This window comes from Amblyomma americanum, chromosome 9 (genome assembly GCF_052857255.1).
Source record: "Amblyomma americanum isolate KBUSLIRL-KWMA chromosome 9, ASM5285725v1, whole genome shotgun sequence".
NCBI lineage: Eukaryota > Metazoa > Arthropoda > Arachnida > Ixodida > Ixodidae > Amblyomma > Amblyomma americanum.
Genome location: NC_135505.1, coordinates 100,888,279 through 100,909,667, shown reverse-complemented (window position 1 = coordinate 100,909,667; position 21,389 = coordinate 100,888,279). Strand labels below are relative to the sequence as shown.

At 47.6% G+C, this 21,389-nt stretch overlaps 1 protein-coding gene across 2 annotated transcripts; it reads right to left on the bottom strand.

The window, feature by feature from the left end:
- Nucleotides 1-9,578: 9,578 nt before the first annotated feature.
- LOC144103878 (uncharacterized) lies at nt 9,579-14,998 on the bottom strand. 2 transcript variants are annotated; one of them, XM_077636586.1, is made up of 2 exons: nt 14,626-14,962; nt 9,579-11,283 (listed from the first exon to the last, which is right to left on the bottom strand). In XM_077636586.1, the coding sequence occupies exons 1-2, from the start codon at nt 14,908-14,910 to the stop codon at nt 10,228-10,230; spliced, it is 1,341 nt and encodes a 446-aa protein (XP_077492712.1). In that variant the 5' UTR covers nt 14,911-14,962; the 3' UTR covers nt 9,579-10,227. The 2 variants fall into 2 exon arrangements, with proteins under 2 accessions (XP_077492712.1, XP_077492713.1); XM_077636587.1 differs by lacking the exon at nt 9,579-11,283 and adding an exon at nt 12,866-14,548 and having other exon boundaries at nt 14,626-14,998.
- Between the last annotated feature and the right edge of the window lie 6,391 nt (nt 14,999-21,389).

Genomic DNA, 21,389 nt, shown 5'->3' with positions numbered 1-21,389 from the left:
AAGGAAGAAGAGGTGCCGTAGTGGAGAGCTCCGGAATAATTTCGACCACCTGGGGATCTTTAACGTGCACTGACATCGCACAGCACACGGGCGCCTTAGCGTTTTGCCTCCATAAAAACGCAGCCGCCGCGGTCGGGTTCGAACCCGGGAACTCCGGATCAGAAAGCGCAGTAACCGCACAGCAGGCTTTGGTGACGATCAGTATACCTGATGTAATCATTCGCCCGATTGCAAGATCGAACATGGCTAAATCATTTGAAATCCGCCAATAGCTGCGCAGGGGCTGAAAAAAAAAACACTGGCATGACTATACGTCGTGAAGCACCCCCTAGCGAAAGAAAAAAAAAAAGACGCGTAACAAATTACGTGGCGCGTCCTCCCGCGCACGTAGAGAGACACACTAATATACAGTGTATACGCTATAGGACAAAGGTACGGCGAGATATTCTGCCACGTTGCCGAGCGCGATATATTCAGCCTAGGATCAACATCACAAGTAGCGATTGCTTTGAAACTACAGTTGCATCATGGTGCGATGTGATAAGACCAAACAAAATGAGAAATGCTCTGGACAGCAAATGAAAAAAAAGAAAGAAAAGCTGTTCTCGGGAAGAAAATATTATCGAGACATCGACACGAGCACATTACTTCCTGCATAACTATCTTCCTGAAAATTTGTTACATCTTGTTAAAACCCATCATCTACACTCCACAAATTAACGGCATAATTTGTGCGCGTTAAAATTGAGGTAGAAATTGACAAGGTAACAAAATTGTTGCAGCTAACTCTTCGCCGATAAGAAAATCACGAAAAAACCATCAGTCTGGACGGGATCACATTCATACTTTTCCTATATTTGCCCGTTTTCCAATACACGTAGCAAATGCGCGTGCACTGGGCGAGATGCCACTGCCCCGCCTGACCCGATCTCGTACACGCAAACATCGGCTTGTCGCCTACGCGAGATTGTAAAGGAACAGAAATTAATGACAATAGGGCGACACTTCGAGGCTGAACAAGAGCCCAAACGATGCGCACGCTCTATGCATGGGGAGAGTGAATCAGGGTGAGCGGCAGGAGATAACACAGAAATAACCTTTTTCTCTCTTTCATTCCAAGTTTCACGTTCGTCAGTGATTCCACGCGAGATTAGATCCTTCCGTCGCGATCTACCTTTAAGATCGTCTAGGCGAGACTGTAGAACAGCCTGTTGGAAGATCAGATCTTCTTCGGAAGTTTGGATGGTCGAAAGGCTTTGCTCAAAGACATCTGTGGTGCTTATTTTATTATCGAGGGATTGTAGCCGGCCAAATATGTCTAAGAACTTATTTTCAATGTTTTCCTGGCTTGTCTTGATTTGTTTAATGTCAGCCCGAACTTCCTTTTGGTTTTTGCCAAATTCTAGCGTACGCTCATTGATGCCTTTGAGCATCTGATACATAGCGTCAGACTGATCCGCATTGTCAGTCGTTGAGCGAGGCTTGGGGCCAGGATTGGTCTCAATATCGCCAGAACAAATCAACAATCGCGCTACATCAAAGCAATCACTCATTAAATCGCAGAGGGTATGTGAGCATGGGAGCAGGACCAGAAAACGATTGTCGGATTATTAGCGTATAAAGAAGATCGTCTACACACCTGCGGTGAGAACAGAAGAATCGTGTTGGACATGCTGTCGCAGTGGCAGCTCCCATGCTCGCTCACGCTGGCAAAATAATCTTTCGCAAATCTTTCGCTGGCAACATAATCTAACAATGCAGGTGCTGGAGCCGGAAGCATATGAGACGTTGCCGTTGAAAGTTCGTCATTCAAGCTAACTGAGCATACATACAATAACTAACGCCTCGTGCGCGAAGCAAGCGAAAATACTTCGTTCTATTAACGGCGTGAAAAGAAGACTGCACGAGTTCACGAACAAGAAAGCCGGCAGCCATGCAGCAGCAGTCAGCCCAGGCAACTGCAGCGCCACCGCCACCACTCTGCAACCGTCGACGCATGCCGCCTCACCGCAATCTATGGCGTGTGCCGGCTCCTGAACGCTATAGCCGCTTCTAGCACAGTTTACTATATGTCTGTCAGGCGCACATGGTTGTTTTACTTACGGTGAGTGTGCTCCGGCTCTTCGAGTGAGCTTTGGCTAAGCGGCGCTAGATGAAGAATCAGGATGCGACCCGGAGAATCGTGAGTATCACATATCACATCATGCAGTACCATAACAGGTATCTTCGGGAAAATAGATGAGGAACTAATACTTCTGCAAATTGACTCTTTGTAGCGGTAACAGGTAAAAAAAAAACCTTAAATATTTTTACCGAGAAAACTCTATTTTCTTACATTCGCAATATATAGCAAGCCAAGAATGGCCTAGAGCAGGTACATATAGGCTATCGAGAATTCTGACACGAACAACATGGCAGCGTACACACTAGCTGCATCTGTTCGATGGTCTAGCAAAAATATTTTCCTTCCTTTTTACTATTATTTTAATAAAAAAACTAACTACCATCTTGATGGTCTGTTGTCTTGTTTCGCATGTTATTAGGGAAAAAAATATTAAGGGGGTTGCAACTTGTAAATTAAACTTGTGAATGCTTTCGTTATGGATTACATTGTGCGCCTGTGAAATCGCTGCCGGCGAGGCTGCACATAGGGCGGCCGTCTTATATAACCTCTAGCGCCACCTGCGGTTCACGTCGTTAACGTTGCTACAAGTTGCTGCCACTTGTAGCTTTGATAGCAACATTTAAGTCCTTTACAGCCAGTGAGGGCAGAGCGTGGGCCTACACGAATCAGTCAAAGTTCCAAACTTACATCTCTAAAATAAACGTTATATAGTGAACAAAATGTAGGCTTAACCTTTTAATGCCAAGTTTCGAGAATTAACGACATACCATCTGCATGCCAAGTATTTATTATCACGTAGGGCTTGAATACTAAGTGTGTCGTAAACATGTTCGCAGCATCCAGCGCTCTCCAGTCAGAATAATTTTCGTCAGTGTGAGGAAGTTGCATGACGAAAAATGGGGCCCAAATGTGTGATTTCCAGTCAGCGTCTGCCACATCCTGGCTCGAAATATTTTTCCAAATTTTGGAGGGAAAGTAGAAAGATTTGTTTTCTGTTTCACTCTTCCTGGTTCTGTGTAAATACACAACAGCCTATCTTACAAACTCAGTTGCAAGTCCGCGCATCGTCTGTCCCCGTTCTCTGTGTACACGTGTTTTCTGTATCAGCGCGATATCTCCATTATGAAGCACGAGCTAGCTCCCACTCTTTCCTTACGAAAGTTATGCTTCTGGGCGCGGCTGACACACGACAGGGTTAAGGAGGGAAATAGTATAGGCAGCCAGGCTGATAATGATTATATGCACTATATCTGTAGTATTTGACGGAAGCCCATCGCATGCAAGAGAAGAAAAATATCTCGATAACAAAAAGAAGAGCAGAAAAATTTATTGTAACCAACGACATTACTGATTTCGTTCGAGTGGTCGAGTGGGTAGCTTCCTCATTACAGGACTCCACTGGCCATGGCTGCTCGACGAGCTTGCTGGACGAGCGCTTCTTGTCAGGCCAGACTATCGCCGGAGAGCTGAACCCCTCATCGCTAAGTGATGTACTAGGCGTCTTTAAGTGTGAGGATTTTCACCCGCACCCCCAGGAGATGTGGACGAGAGTGGAACGTGTGAAGGCGCATCTGGGGCAGACGCCACGGTATGTTAAAGAGTACATCTTGCTGTGTCTGTGTAGGCTTAGGAATGTGTTTGAATAAGTCTGACAGCCACCGGCTCTTCAGTACTGATTTTTTGTGAGGGGGGAGGATAAATCCTGCGGTTAAGCCGTTGGATCTCGAGGCGTTCGCCGTATTGTATAGCAGGGGCACGAAGGTAAAGGGTGGGGATTGATCGGACGACTGGTTTTGCCCCGCTATGCTTGTTAAGTGTCAACATAGGGTGTTTGCCTTTTCGTTCCTCTCTGGTCCCGCGTGGTCCGGTGTCTACGTGATTTCATGATATTCTTCCAGCTACAGGCCCAGAATCTGAGCCGCCAGCAACGGTGGTCGCCCGTTGGTAAAGTTGAGCCAGGTCTGTTGCGAGTCGGACACAACGTGACCTTCCCTGCCCACCCTGTCGTGTTGCTTGATGACCAGCTCGGCGGTTATGGTTTCAGCCGCAGCTGCGCTCTCTGCCCTGACGGAGGCCGCGAGGGTCAAGGAGTTGTCTCTTCCGTTCATGGCGGCTACCGAAAAGAGACCACCTTCGGGATACGCCGCCACGTCCTCTTACTTAGCGTGCGAGTCGGCCTTGAATTTTCGCCGCTGTCTGTCAACGCGAGCCTTGGTCCAGCCTTCGTGGAGTTCGTGGCTCATATGGTTCGGAATGGGGCTCGCCTTGATTGCACTTCTGACGTCGGGCGAGCGCTCGTTGCGCGTCGAGAGCGCGGAGCTCCGTTACCGTTCCGGTCCGATGAAGGATTGCTGGGGTGGATGTGGGCACCTAAGCAAATCTTATGATATGCAAATTCAGCTGCACTGCTAGTCGCTGAGTTATCGGGGACTTGGGGGGGGGGGGGTGAATGTTGTTTCGCTACAGCAGCAAGCTTCTCACGTTTCGCCACGCTTTGCTGTATCGCCTGATGATGTAGACGCGAAATATTTCAATTGGAGGATCAAGACTATAGTGCCGCAACCTCACTCTCCGAAAGCTGAAGTCCAAGTGATGGCGGTGGCGGAGACTTTCCCTTTTGTGTGTAATCTCTAGCCGCGTTTACATGAATACGACCGTTGCGCATTGTATTTCCTATAGCCTCTCAAGGAAACATTTATTAGAAATTAAAAATAAAGACATAGATTTCTGCTGCGGGTGGTGTCTTCCTTTTCCCTTTTGTGTGTAATCTCTAACCGCGTTTACATGAATACGACAGTGGCGCATTGTATTTTCTATAGCCTCTCAAGGAAACATTTATTAGTAATTAAAAATAAAGACTGAGTCTTCTGCTGCGGGTGGTGTCTTCCCTTTCCCTTTTGTGTGTAATCTCTAGCCGCGTTTACACGAATACGACAGTCGCACATTGTATTTCCTATAGCCTCTCAAGGAAACATTTTAGTAATTCAAAATAAAGACAGAGTCTTCTGCTGCGGGTGGTGTTTTTATTTCAGGACTCCAATGGCCATGGCTGTTTCTATTGCCTGGGACACCAGCTTACACTTGATCGTCAGTCAGGTCAGAGCTGGAAAGAGCGGCCTCCCACTTCTCCTTCGTGTAGTGTGCTTGTATAGGTTGTCTGGTTTTTCGCCCCTGCAGTCACACGGAAGAGGCTGTTTGTCGCCACCCCCCCCCCCTTTTTCGCTGCTGATTCACTTGATACCCGTTATTTCTCCGATTGTAGCTTTACAATGAGATTTCTCTTTCTTTTTTGTCAAGAAGCCCAGCGCCGCCCTAGTTTCGTGTGTGCATGCGATGTTCACACCTATATATTGGTAACTGTTACGGAAATAAAACTAGTTGGAAGTAGCGTTCGTGTTTCTGGTGTCTTCCTTCCGTGCTCGTATCTTTTGCGCTACATTTTATTCAAGTATCTGTCACCAACCAGCCCAGCAACAAGTTTTATTCAGGGAATATTATGCTGTATTTAAGTAATTTTGAAAAGGCGTTCGTTTGGAATTGCCTCCGGTCCCTATCCTCCTGTACTCTCGGCCCCTTGTGTTATCTCGCGTAGGCGACAAGCCAATGTTTGCGTGTACGAGATCGGGTCAGGCGGGGCAGTGGCATCTCGCACAGTGCACGCGGAGGAGGGCATTTGCTACGTGTATTGGAAAACGGGCAAATATAGGAAATGTATGAATGTGATCCCGCCTAGACTGATAGTTTTTTCGTGTTTTTCTTACCGGCGAAGAGTTATCTGCAACAATTTTGTTGCCTTCCGCCGACGTTCACCCAAGTGCGAGCGACCTCTTGATTAGAGTGATAGTGAAGACTGCGTGTCAGTGTTTTCTCTAGCGAAGAATTTCAAACAATGCATCCCCTTGACAACATACGGCACCAGCAAGCTCTCGCGTTCGCTCGCTTATTGTAGACACTGTTCCAGGTATACCGACGTGAGCAAGAGTGGAGTAACCACCGGAACCGTGAGAGAATTCATTGTCAGAGCTATCTCAGGGCCGGCACCTATTATCGAGGTACGCGCAGTGGGGCTTCCCTTATATGCTCGCGGTTCGAACTCCAATTTTCTCGTCCACCGCTTTTTCGAGAGAAAAGTCCGCAATGAACAGCTCATCGTTTTCACAGGGGAAGACGCTGACTTGCAGGTAACCATCCACTCATGAAATATCTGAATGTGTGACCAGATTGAACTAATATAACTGAAATCGATGACAGAACGCAGAGCGTCCCGAAAGTACTCAGCACGGTAGGGCAACAAGCAATATGCGCATGCAGAAACACGGAATTCAAGAAGGGTTTGCCCGCAGGCACACGCGCAAGGACTGTACGGTACGTATTACTGCTGGCTGACGCCGTATCAGTGCCTAGGCGCTGGGCCTATTGATCCTTGTCGGAGAACATCGGAAAAGCTACCGTTCCAACCTTTCTCCAACGCTGCACCCACAAAACCGTGTTGCTTCTGGACGAACAAAGGTGAACCTAGGGAATGAGTTACCTTACGACTGTATGCTAATGAGTAGGTGTGCCAGTAGAAAGGAGAAAAAGAGTAAAAAATAAAGAATACTAAAGAAACAAAGAAACAACCAATGCTTTCGCATTCAAGGCACGCAAGTAAACAAAGTGCCCTCTGTAACTTTTTTTTTATTTTGCTTAGGGGTGCGGGGGTTGTTAGGCCTATCTCTTCATAGAATTTCTTACTGTGCACTAGAGGGAAAGCTGGCGGCTTTTCACTTCATCCACTATGAACGCCCGAGACATCCTGGGAAGACAGCAAACCGGATTGACATCTAGTGGCTTGTTGACTGTGCTACGGATTGGATTTGTTTGGGTGTTCAGCTTCGTTTTCACCACTGTAGGCTTTGTTATGTTTTCTGCGCGTTGTGGTTGTGTTCTGCAGATACGCACGCAGTTCAATTTAGATCTGAAGCATCCGAACGCGTTTGACTCGAAGTGAGCTTAGCAGAGTGTCTGGTGTCTGCTAGGCCTAAAGTCCGCTCGCCCCCTCAGGGAGCCATTTATGCAGCAAGCTGGGTTTTGCTCAGCGGGAACCTGTGCTACCTGTGCACTGAGATATGAAAAAAGGGAACAAGTTTTTTTTTTGTGAACTGAGAATGCAACAGTCCGCTGCTGCGACCACTCTGCACATTTCTCGTAGGAGTCTCAAATACACTTCAAAAGCGTAAAGTTCTTCGACAAGCACAACTTATGTTAGCCGTACTCGCCGATAATTGCGTTTGACTCATTCCGAAAACTGGCGGAGGCCGCGCATTGCATATGCAGGAACGAGTTCCACTTCATGCATTAATTTACGCAAATGCCCGCAAGTCGTGAGCATGAACACGACCGTCACTTACTTCTGGTAGGAGAGGTTCGTGCTTCCTAATTCATGTTTTTCTTGGCAAGAACTGTAAACGCAGCGCCAGGGCATGCCGAGAGCCGGCACTTAGTGCGCACAAACCAGTTTCTGATAGAAAAGCAGAGGATCGGGTACGTTTCTCGTAGCACGAACATATCCTGTGCACGGAATAGGGCGTGTCCTGCAATAGCAGACTACAACAATGAAACGTTTCTGTTTTTCACAATGCGAAAAAAAAAGCTTTTAAAGTATAGTATATTAAGAATTAACAATTATTTTGGCAAGAATATTTCCTCTATAAAGCGTGTCGGTTTAACGTTAAAATTATTTAGAAATGTACAATCTGCAGGGCTGCCTTAGCTATCCTCCCGGAAGCAGTACACTTCAGAAAAACAGCAACCCACAAATTAATCTGGATTCCGGCACACACGGGGATAGAAGGAAACGAAAGGGCAGACAGCTTGGCTCGAGAGATCACGTACCGAGCCGAGCGGCCATACGCCCTGGGACAGCACTTCACCGTGGAGATCGGATTTTCAGAATACCTAAACTGTCAAATAGGCAGGAGAATTAGATACTCCCCGCCACATAAGGGCCTCACACATCAAGAAGCAGCTAGTTGGCGGAGGCTGCAAACGGGAACATTCTTTAACCTAAATATACTTAGCAAGATGTATCCTACACAGTATAGGAACACATGCCCGTGGTGCGGGGCAACCCCCACACTTTACCATATAACCTGGGAGTGTAAGCGAAACTACACGTTCCACCAACACAAAACCCCGAGTGCGGAGCAGTGGGAGAGCCGGCTCACCAGCTGCGAGCTCGCCGCCCAACGGGCAATGGTGCAGCACGCAAGCGAAGCAGCGCGACTCAGTGGAGCCCTGGACTAGGGGCCCAACCCTGCTTTGAAGGTCAAGAGTCTGCAGCGATGCAGACGAAAGCCGAACTCTAAACCCTTAATAGACCAAATAAAGTTTTTTTCTCTCTATCTCCACGAAGAGAAAGCCGTCACTCGCCATAGGCAAATGCGGTGCTTGTCTGCTTTTTTGCTTATTTATTCCGATGTACAGTTACAATATTTTATTACAGGACATACGAATTGCAAAACAACGCTTTCTTGCAACAGATAATTTAAGAAAATATGCATTTCTACAGCCGTAGTCATGTTTCTGGGCCAAGCCAAGTGCGCCTTGCTGTCTTCCCGGCATTCCCACGATGGATGAAGTGCTCTTTCATGACTCTTGCAGAAACTCGCATAGACGGTGGCGCCAGCTTTCCCTCAAGGTAATGTTTAGAAACTGTGTACCTGTTGCCGCAACAATCGCTTGGACGACCATCGTTAGCGACGCGGCTATTTTTTTAGTCTTTGTTTTGTAGCTAGTTCTGTCAACTGCCAGCTGTCTGCCCGCTGCAGTGACAATGGCCGAGTTGGATACCATAGGAAAGGGAGAGGGTTGTCCCCCAATTCCAAGTCGTTGCGTCTACACCGAGGACTGGTTGCCTTGCATTTTGATGTAAATGACAGTGTACCACAGCGTCTGCGATCTGTACGCATCATTACGCTCATCATTTGCGAAAATAGTTGGTGATGGGGACATTTGTATTCTATTTTTAGGTTTTTCTAGGTTACTAAACTCCATTTTTATCCTTAGAATGGAATAGTCTGTCGATACATGCCGGCTTCCAACTCATTCTCAGTGTCCATTTAGGAAGTTAAAATTGAGGGATGCTGGACAGCTTGATAACTAGAACAAGGATTAAAACTTCATTCACCGGAGCAATTCGCATTCAGGGGAAGTTGGGAGAGATTTAGTACTGGAAGGTCACGAATGTTCGCATTCTGCCAAAAACCTTAACACCAAAACGTGAAATGCGCCATTTGTTGGTCTGACTATGCACCCATATAGGTTGAGGAATGCATAAATCGCGCGTCTCGTCGCCCAAAATTATCTTTCATTTTCGTCGCGACCCGGGAGATTCCCAACGGCAGATTTGTTGACATACAACAATGGTACATAAGCTGTTTGGAATGCAAATGCCAAAATACAAGCTTGAGAAATATTGCGCGTTCAGCTTTATGCTCACAGTTTTCTGAACACACACACACACACACAAGCGAAAAAAGAGAAAAATTATGCATTTTTTTATTTATTACCAATTTTTTTCCTTCAGTTCACAACCTAGATTCAGGAGCATGCTCTATGAAGCATTGAAACAATTCGATTGCATGAGAGACCGTCTGGTCTGCTCTTTCTAAACCATTCGTAAGAGTTGGCCTAGAAGTAATGCCTTACTGCCATTTATGCAAAATCAGCATAACTTTCCCTAATTTCACAGCGGTGTGACTGATTTATGCGTCATCTAAGCACGAGTGAGAGCTAGTCGAACACATGAAGCAGTGGTACTGCTGCATGTCTACGCGAAATTTACACTGTATTCAGAGTCAGAGCTCTGTCTTCTGATAAAATGATGTTCTTGATTAGAGGCCCAGCTAAACATGAGCGGTGTAGAGAGCGGTGTTCATTTAAGAATTGGTCGAAATGCAATGCTTCTGTGCTTTTCAGTCCAAAGCATGCCTCAAGGTCAGCCCCTTTCAGTGGATGAAATTAGCATGCGAAGTTGCGAAATATACATGCAAACATGAGCGCAAAAAGAAAACGAAAACGTGGTGTTAACCATAAGAAAACGCGCCCGCCACTAGTGTAGCTCACGGCAGCACCTCCCACTCAATTCGAAGCTGATCTTCACTCGCGTAGCCGTCGAGCAGGAGATCGTCGAGATTAAGCGAAGGACAAAGGAACAAAGCTGGCGGATTGCTTGGGCTGATCGGCTTCACGAAGTGTTCAAATGTACGGTATGGCTTAAGTTCAAGGTGGCGTTCTGGCTTTCGGAGTGGATGTATGATGCTCAGCTTGATTTTGTGCTCGAAAGGCCACAAAAGATCGTCGTCCATGTCACCTTTGTGCAAGCGGAGAAGCGCACATAGGTTCACAACATCGCCAGATTTTTTCAGCCCGATTCCTGGAGACACGCGGTAGCCACACAGGTACATCGGCTCGTTCAACTGCTCGGCGTAGCCGTGTTGCAGTGCTTTATTGCGGAGTGATTTTATTTCTTTTACAAGGAAGACTGTATGATCTGCTCGCAGTGCATCGCTTCGCTGTATTGTATTTATACAGTCCAGTGTCTTCTGGCTGTTTTTCCTGAGTTCTTGCATGACTTCCACGATCCGCGAACAGTTGTCAGAGCTTTTTCTTTTCATGCTGGCCAACTCATCTTTGAGCTTTTCTACCACGTTTAGGCTAGACTGCTCATTCGCAGTGCTGATTTCACGCTCACTCTTTGTCAAACATTCTTTAATTTGTCTCACTTCTCGTGTCAGTTCTTCCGTCAGCACTTCTTTGAAAACGTTCACGTTGTGAGACATTTCGGCGAGTCTGTCACCATGAGTGCCAACGTCAGTAACCAGCCGCTGCAGATGCATTCTGATCTCCCGAGCCTGCTCTTCTAGGGCTTCTCCGAGGGATGGTGAAAATGCCGCGTCTTCCCTGTTGCTGGGCTGACGGCCATGTCCGCATGCTAGGGGCGATGCAGATGCTGCGCAGTTAGATCTCAGGTGCGCGCACACGTCGCTGCATGGAATCGAGGCCGAGCACTTGGGGCAGCGACCAGGGTGGTGTGCGCACTGACGCTGGAAATGCTGCGAGATGCCCGAGGCAGCCATAACAGCACCGCCGCCATGGTCTTCGTTCCAGCAGTGAACCTGAAAAGTAAGAGAATATACAGGTGTAACAAACTGGCACAAATCCGTTCGTAACACCTCGCTGGCTTCAGTACGGAAGGCTTCATTTTGAAAGCCTGTTGGTTTGACACGGTCAATTTTGTGTTGATTCCGTGGAATATAAGCGAAATTTGACAAATGGTATTGAAAACGGCGCTGATTTTATGAGCGGATTAAAACAACCTTTCAAGGCTTTGCCTTGTTGGATGACAGGCATAGCGGGGGCATGCTAAATACAGAAAGAAAAACAGCTCACGGAAACGACAGAGAACAAAAAGGCTGGGGTACAATAGCATCCGCCAGGAATATATTTAACAAATTTAACAGAAATTAACGTATCTTTCACGGCAGTCTTACGATATACATAGGTTGTACTCCCGTCAGTGACAGAAATCATAGGATATGCGTTTGCCATGTGTGTGAACCGCCAACACCTGCAATTTACATGCCGCATATTTTCACTACGCCTGTGAGAGCGTTGTTTAATCACCTCAAGCTCACTGACAGACGCTTAAGGATTATCCCCAGAAACTCAACTTCCTCTCCATAGCAGACCTCAGAGGACCTGCGCAAGCAAAGGAAATTGCGCTGAATACAAAGTGACGAGGCTTGCGTGTGGCGCGCATTAAAAGTGGCGACTTCGACAGCGATAAAGGCAAGCGTAGAGTCTGCGACGCACACTTCAATATCTCAACTGTAGAGACCGTGATGATGGCGAAATAATGGAAACTTCGCTGAGTAAAGCTTCGCTGTATCATACTCTTAGTTAAAACGGAGGCCCCAGCGAAGGATAACGAATGCGCCCCATCGGTTCTTCACGGGAACTGCGACAAACCTTAAGATTCCGTACGCCGCCAGCTTTGAGCGAAAATTGACGAAGTGGTGACAGCGATCTAGCCGTGTGCCGATCAGTTTCTGTTCGCCACAGCCAAATGTAGAAAAAAAAGGTTTCACCTAAAGTGTGAAAGCTATGAACGAGCCAACGAATGCGGAGAGTACTACATTACGCCTGGAGATAATTTCAACCAGGTCGAAGGGCAATCAGTTGAATTAATGCGGAGGAAATACGGAGGAAATTTCTACAGCATTGTACTTTTACTCTGAACACTGAAGCGCTGGCAGACGACAGACGGAGAATGTCAAACCAATTCGCCCAGCGACACACCCTGTTAATTCACTTCCCAGACTATTCCATTACTGATTCTATTCCAATTACGACTATGCATCTACGCAGAGTGCGCCACATTGTGAGATCGCGGCAAGTGCTCGTACTACTCCTGGCGCAGTGGAGCAGCCATTGCCCGGGCCTTTTTCCAGTTATTTTTTCTTGTTATGTGCTTGTAAAAGGACCCCCGTTTTACAATCGTGATTTTGATACGTTCGAGTTAATAGGGTAATCAAATATCCGTCAACGTTTTTTTTTTGTTAGGTCTCGGATGTGAAAAGCACACACGAATATTAAACCATAGAGTGAGATCAGCAGCCTTGTCTACAGCACACAGGCGGTTCGCTATTTGAGCAATTCAGCCCCGTGGAACATTGATATCTAAGCCAGAGATAGCAGTCAACTGCCCACGCGCAGCCAAAATACAGCGCTGTCCAGCTCGTCAGCCCAGTGGTTGGTACCCGCTTCCATTTTGCGCCCTCCGTCGTAAGAGCCACGTAGTCTTCGTTGCCACATCAGCCACTTTGACGCAGTGGCCATCGGCCTGTCGTATTTTCACGGGTTCAAACGGAGCAATCCTCAAAGTGGCCGCGAGTGGTGATGGTTGGGCGGCTGTTGTAGCCGTGCGCCGCGAGGGGCTTTCAAGAATTTAGCTGCTTGGAGTTATACCCCATCCCAGAAGTCGTATGCAGCGCTGTGCGGGTTGTGGCGACCTGAGCCCATCAGAACGACGTGCGCTGAAAAACGTGTTCCTCCGCTCTCCTCATCCCGCGATTGGTGGTTTTATCACTGGGGTTAAAGAAGACTGAAGTTTCAAAAGATAGTCACAACAGTGCTCAAACATTTGAGACACTATCCCTGTTCACATTGGCCTTGGATCGGACGAGAGACTTCTACCTCTAACAGTGCTGCAAACAAGTTGTGAGATGAAGCATAGCGCTAAGCGTAGGCCAACAATATTAGCGCCTAGCAGCTGTATTCCTGTCCCGTACCTTCTCCTCCAACTTTACACGTGTCTGATCCTAGCTTTTCTCTATTAAATCTTCGTATTAAACTTTATTTCATTTTTCTGGACGGCTCTGCCGCCCTTGCTTGAGCTGTTTAAAGTGCCGTTCACTGCCACGCAGCAATGTTTAGCAATTTCAGAATTGACGCACACAGCACTCCACAGTTTGGTGTGGCCGCGTTACGCGATCACCGATACAAGTGGAACAACCACGCATGAGGCATTCATTCCCTTTTGCGCGCACGAAAACTGCGGGCACCAACTTGGTTTTTTTTTTATGTTTGAAACGGAGCGCAAATAGACGCAGGCATGATATGTTAGCACTGCGTGTGGGGAGTATCCTAAAGCGCCTGGTCGCACGCAATCAGTAGCGCTATCTTGCTTAACTCCTTTGTTTCAAGCTCGACATGATATAAGCGGCCGGCCGCGGCAAGAATGCCAACGCGGCCGCAACGGCGGGAAGGGCAGGCACGAAACCAGGGTCGTTTTAGAGACCGACGCCTGCATTCTGTCAGCGCATGCGCAGTAAACGGTTATCCGGAGCTGGGAGCAGCCGGCGGAAGATGGCGCTGGCTCATTCCGTAGCCAGCGCCATATTAAGCAGGAAATTGCCAAGGAAAATATCTATGATAATTGGAGGGGAAGCTCTTTGTTGTTTGAGGCCAGGACGGCAGTTTTGCGGACTAAGACATATAGAGTCAGGTACCTTGAGATAGACACGTTGTGCGTTGCGTGCGGAGAGGAGGAGGAAACTGCTGAACACTTGATACTTTTCTTTAAAGGGCTTCACCCTGCAGTGGAAAGCAGCGGGTCTGATTTATCCAAGGCATTGGGGTTTAAGGACAGTGAAGAGAAAGTAGATTTTAAGAGGGTAGAAGTAACCAAGCGAAGGTTATCTGATTGGTGGCTAAAATCAAGAGAAGAGTAAAATTTCATAAGTCATGGCTAGGTGGCTTGAGCCACCACCTGATTTAAAGGGTTCAGCTGTATCCATCCGTCCGTCCGCCCATCCAACCATCCACATCGACGTGGCGCTCTAGGCCACGGCTGCTCAGCACTACCACAATAAGGCGGAACTGCAAAGAAATGATCCGCTCTTATGAACAGCCCACATGAAACTCCTTCTACTCAGGTTTGCATACACCACGCTTACCTCTCTTTTAAGGAGATCCTCGGTGGCGTACTCCTTCCAGTCGATGTCGTCATCCGGGCACTTCTCGCCGTCCAGAAGACAAACGCGAATGCCTCCCTCTCCGCACTGGTCGCAACACGACTCGCACAGGACGTGCATGCACGGGAGCAAAGCGTTCGACGTTCGTACAAGTCCGCAGGCGCTGCATATTCTGTTCCTGGGAATCGGCCTCACAAAATGCAGGGGCCTCCAGTCGAGTTCCGCCGCAAAGCCCACCAGCCTGTACGGCGTGCTTGTAGGAGGCATGCTGCCTCGCGTCCGCTCGCCACTGATCGCTGCAGGAACTGCTGTGCCGCTCCGATAAAGCAGCCCGCCGTCTCTCTATCTTTGTCTCGTTGTCAAGGTTGCAACCGCTTCCATATCGACTCCACGCTCCTGTCATTGACGAAAGCCGTCGCCTGTGGGGCAATGTACCGGCCGTGAAAAGCGTGCCGTGTGACGCTGTCATGTAGGCTTGGATAACATTGTAGTGTTTTAGAAGCGGGTTGTGTGTTCAGGGAGCGTTCGCTCGCGAGACATCTCATGTCGACTACGTAAGATGGCGCCATCATAGCATGGGCTTTATGAAAGTCTCGATACCCAGTCTATTTGCTGCGCGAAGAAAGCTTCGTGTGCTGCGTGTTGAAAAGAAGGTGGGATGTCTGCCGCAGTACTGCATATGATCTTCGCATAACTACCGGTGAAGCCAAAAAGCGGCAAAAAAAATATCGCGTACAGTCGCGGAAGAAAGTCTATGGGATGCATACGCGGCAAGCGAAGCTGATAGGTCTAATATTATGGGCGCTGGATCGAGACCACACATGAGTAGGTGAAAACCAAACTCACTTTCTTTACTTTTTGAAGTTTAAATGATATGATCGCTAGCAAGCGTGGTGTGTGTGGGCCTCAATCGCTTTCCGAGGGTCATAGAGACGTATGTCCCAGATATTACATACAACAGCTTTCTGTGTTGCCATAAAGAACTGATGCGAGAGAGGCCGCACGACAATGTGACTAATTGCTGAAACGAAAATTGTTTCCGCGCACTGAGTAAAAAAGGAACAAAATTCGAACAATAGATAGTCTAACCAGTTCTTCCATGAAAACTTTGTACGCTAATTTCAGTGCAATCAGTTTCAACTGTTCAATGCCAAAATAATCGTGCCTCTCGTCCAAAATACATAGACTAAATAGAGGGGTTCCTAGACCGGTGTAGCAATATATTAAAAGGTGTGTTTACGCATACCAAACGTCACGTATTCATTTTCAGAGCTAGAGTGAAGTTCTGTTACTGCTATGACGTTAGTGAGTCTTAGATGAGCTCTTTGAATTTCACTTCCTTGTAAATATAAAACGGCGCAAAACATATTTTAGTAAACATAAGCAATACTCCTAAAAAAACAACATTTTGGGACTTCAAACTGTTCACATTGCAAGTAAAGACAGCCAGTCGTAAGACTGACGAAGGAGGCTTGTACTGCAACTTTTGTCCGTAAAGCTTCGAGACTCATTTTATTTCTTCCCTGGAAATAATTCCCGAAAGCAAATGATAGTGCGTATGTGTAGCGCCATCTTTTCGAGCTAACATTAGCTTTTTATGTTAATTGCTGAAGGAGCGGCTAGATGGCACTACATGTAAATAAATACGTTGTCACTAGTCGTCTGTGCATTCTACTATGAGTTAATGTGGAGAGATGGACGTCCACCTCGAACAGTGTGTAAACATACAATTGTGTGAAGGTTGGCAGGACAGCCACACATACATATGAGCTCCTTCGTGATGCTTACGGCAACGAGACATTATCGCGGGGGTGAATTTTCGAGTGGCACAAGATTTTCGTTTCGGAGAGAATGTCGCTGGAAGACGACACAAGGCAGGGGCGCCCTTCAACCTTACGGAAAGAAAACAACGTGGCTCGCATCAGGGAAATCGTACAGCAAGACCGCACCATTAAAGTGCGCATTCTATCAGATGCTCTCGACATTAGTAAGACAACATGTCACCAAATTTTGCGTGAGAAATTGGAGAAACGAAGGCTGAATGCCGGACATGGGCCGCACTCCCTCAGACAAGACCAAAAGAACACGCCGGCATCAGTGAGCGCTCACTTGCTCTCCGAGGCACAGAACCATGCTGCATTCGTCGACAGCATCATTGCTGAAGACGAAACATGGCGTTTTCAACACAATCCTCAAACAAAGAGGCAGAGCGCCGAATGGCGGTCCACAAGCACTCCGGCGTCGAGAAAGGTGCGGCGACAGAAGACAAAACAAAGGCGATGCCAACAGTTTTTCGATGACAGGTGTCATACACTACGAGTTCGTCCCACAAGGGCAGGCAGTGAATCAGGAGTTTTATATCCGCGTGCTTAAACACATGCGTGATGCACTGCGACGCCGTTGCACTGACTTACCGGCATCTGGACAATGGAGCCTTCACCACAATAATACAAGGCCGCACACTGCTCTCAGCGTGACAAAATTTCTCGCCAAGCACCGCATTACTGTATTTCCATTCGCCATACTCGCCTGACCTTTCCCCATGCGATTTTCTCCCTGTTTCCTCGTGTGCAGAGAGCCCTAAAAGGTCGCTGGATGGGTAGCGTGGAGGCCATTCAAGACGCCACGACAAAGGAGCTGACAGCCCTGTCAAAAGAAGCGTTTTCCAACTGTTTCCAAGACCTCAAGAAGCGTTGGAAGGTGTGTATAGACTGCAAGGGAGACTGTTTCGAAGGGGTGCTGCACAAATTATTTCGATGTTAAACGCATTTTTTTGATGGACTTTGTCTCGGCGCTTTACGGACAAAGGCTGTATATAGAGAGTTGTATCTTCGAGTGGGAATTTTCTTTTTTGGCCGCGCATTTGCCAGTAGGTACAGACCCTCTAATTATAAGTTCTACCTTGACAACAAATCAGAATTTTGTTATTTCAGTCGTGAGCACATTTCCGGGCCTGTTGCAGCCTGATACAAAACCACAATGTGTCCATCCCTTGCAAAATTATTATATCCAGTGGGTTGTCGCTGTGAAGCCTCTCTTGGCTTAAGCAAACATTGATAATTTCCTCTCACTTCTTCACTACTCGGAAATTTTGTTGGGATTAGCAAATATATAAGATAACATTGTAAATCCGAGTTTTTGTCTTTTTAGTAGAACTATCCAAAATATAGGACTTGTACTGGGCTCCGTCATTCTGCGTTACCCGCTTTCCAGCCAAACATCCTGAAAATAATATGGTTTGATCCATTGTCACTCTTCTTTGTGCACCCCCTATGCCCACGTGCTCTCGTGAAGCTAGGTTTTATGACTCGGAGAGCTGGTCTGTTTCAGCAGTACTGTCTTCTGGAAGAGAGAAGCCATATGCATCCGGGAACGAACTCATTTTTTGACTACAGCTCCAATATGTTGAGCGTAGTCTGAGCGTGCTGGCCTGGTGAGAATGAAGTCTTAGCCGCATACATCAATTATTAACTGTGTTAGTGTTGGCTCGTCGTTAACTCTTTCCCACACGAAAATGTCCGAATTAGGGTGTATTAAGAATTTTTAGATCGTTAGCTCTTGCCACCAGGGTACAACTTCTGAAAACGCCTCATTTTGGTACTTTGACGTTCAAGGTCACGCTCGGCCAAAGCGGGACTTGGTCGATTTCGCTACTGTCTATCTATGTGTCTAAGCGTAGTATACGTCACCTGATCAGCCATGAGTTTGGAGCAAGAGTTTAGAGATTGGTTAATTATGCTGTTATGTCGACTAATTACTAGGCCGAATTACTGCATATTTCATTTGTGTATAGTTCTAGAGCGTCCTTATTAGTGTTCCACGCATATGCCTTTTTCGGCAATCTCTTCTCTCCAGTCCGCCCCTCTAAGAGAGCGGCGCCACCAGTTACCTTTACCTCGGGTAGCATGTTTCGAAGGAGCGGCGGCAGATGGACCGTGTTACATTTCTCCTCTTTTTACGGCAACCATCCTGCGGATGGTGCCCATGGTAGCCACCCTCCGGTTACGCATCCCGATGCTCTCGCATTACCCGCATCCTTTCGAGGTAATCTCGTCTTCTTTCAGGGTAACAACCCTCTCGGTGGTCCCCGTGGCAACCACCCTTCAGGTGCGCCTTTTTACGCATTCGCCATACCCTTCTCCGTCTACGGTAGCCCACCTGCGTACGGTTGCAGTGGTAAGCACTAATCGGTTATGCATTTATCCACTCACTGCATACCTTTCTCCTTCTACGATGAGCAGCCTCCCAGTGGTTCCCATGGCAACGCACCCACCGGTCACGCCAACTACTGCGACTGTAGCTTCTACTACTGCTACAACGACGTGTATTCCAGGAGCAGGCGCCAAACAATGGTCCTGAAAAATTGACCAATGGACAGCGTATCTTCCTACCACAGAGGAGTACTCCGTATGATTCTGTTTGATTCCTGCCTCTGTCATTCTTTGATGTCTTCAAGGCCCTGGAGGTGAGAGTTTCTGTAATCTAGTCTTTATCAAAAATAGAGATCCCACCGGTGTTGTCCCTAAGCCGTAAAGGGCTGCTGTTGTAGCGCCTTTGGAACTACTGAGCTCCGGAGAGGTCAGCGCGATACCTTCTCACACTATCGACAGTTTTGATACGCTTACAACAGAAACGCGGCTACAGTACACATGGTCCAGAAGTGACTCGATGGGCCGCATATTGTTCACAAGGGCAGTACATGAAAACCGCTACCGACAGGCAAGACATATCGGGTGTGCCCACCGATCGTTGGACTACAGGTTCGCCGCAAGGGCGCTCTGACTGTGCCGAAGGCAACGAACTTCTCCGTTCGCATTTGCTTTTATGCAATGGTATCGGTTTTTTGCCATTTTCCTCTTGTGAATGTACCTTGTGAAAAGCCGGCTTAGTGTTGAGGTTGATAACGAAACTAAACATTGCACATATAAGCAGAATGGCTGTTAACTTACACACGCCTTAAGTTTTCGCTCCCATGGCAGCGCGGGTTTCAAAGATCAACTTGTCCGTAAGTTGGCACAGCATAGCCGTGCTTGCCTGCCACCGTCGAGGCGGCGTATGTAAAGTCCTTCTTTGCACGGGACACGTGAAGCTGGGTAAGGGGTAAAGCACATGAACTTGATAACATCTGTAATTTCAAGGCCTGCCCAAGACATCTTTCAGCCACTAAATGATATGCTCATTCGGCACCAGTATCATGCACAAAAAAGGCAACACACACTCGTCGAAACGCAATGAATCAAGTTTTACGAAGGCAGGCACCAAGCAAATTTCAGATGATCCTGTCTTACCCTTGACATCCAGTTCAAAGATACAGCCTATCTTTCCCAGAAATCGTCCCCTTTCAGCCTATAATAAAGCGATTGTAAGTTTCACGGTGGTGCCAAGAGAGAAGGGATAGCAAATCACGTGGTCCACATTTACGACCGAGAATTTCGCCCAGCATCGATAGGCAGCGAGCATAGGCCGGTGGACGATGGCGACCGCAAGTCCGCAGTACACACTCGTCGGTTTTTCAACGGATCTGGATTGGAGGCCCCTGCGTTTCGTGCGGCCTATTCCTCCGATCAGAGTGTGCGGCGCTTGCGGACTCGTACGCCCGGTGACCGCCTCTTTTCCCTGCAAGCACATTCTGTGCGAGTCCTGTTACGAGCAGTCCGCCCAGGGCAATGCGCGCGTCTGTCCCCTGGACGGCCGCCGGTGTCACGAAAGTGACGTGGGTTTGCAAGAGATCACTACCGACGTCCTATGGGGAACTGAAGTAAGTAAGGAGGAAATTGACAAGTGCTGTCTTCATACGTGTTATTATTAACCATCAGTATGCACTTTCGAGGCTGTACACTTGGTACATGGCAACGCTCGCCGAAAGTTAACGGTGCTTTTTTACAGCGACAGCTGTTAGGCGCCCGTCCTTCGCTTTCTCGCCGTCTCCGTCGGCGTAACCGGTGGGTACTAGCGCATCCACCGGTTGCGCCGGTCAACCTGGGTCGCATAAGCCTACGTGTGCTTCTGTTAGGAACAGCTGCCTTCCAGTGCAGGGGTGCATCACGTGACCACTACACCAGTGCGCCAGGACTATATATCCAAAACTAAACGACTAAACAGCTATCGCTGATCCTGGCGTAACACAGTCGTAACCGTCCTGTTAGTTTCTTTTTCTCAGGTGTGTTGCCGAAAGGCTGCAGCTTTCTGCTGTTTGCGCGGCAGGGATGAAAACAGGAAGGGTTGCAGAGATGGTCTTTTGAGGATGAAAGAGAATTGAATCTAAATTCGTCATTTATATCAGGTCGCCCATGAGGTTATTGACGAGAGGTTGGTAAGGACGGCCTCTGAGCTTGGTCAGTATAGATGTCATCGCGTAGTGGAAGAGCGGGCGACGAGACGCAAAGATGTTTGCTTGTTTTACGTGGTTCCAGAATATGACACATAATTAAGAGCTGGCTCTGGAAGAATTACAGTGCATGTTTAGGCTAAAGCTATGCAGATGAAAGAAATCGGCATCAGTTGTAAGCCGTGCAAAAGGAAAATTGGCGAATGCTGAGCTCAGAAAATACAATTATGCCACATGGCAAGTTTTCGAATTGGAAAAAAAAAAGGTGCTACAGTTTAGCACAGACGACAAAAAAGCCGCAGGAAAGTCTTGCTCTCTCAGCCCACTTTATTAGGCTTTGATCAGAACGTAATATGCAGTAAAAGAGGTAGGCAGCATATTCTTCAGAATGAGAAGCACAAGAACACAAATTGATGAA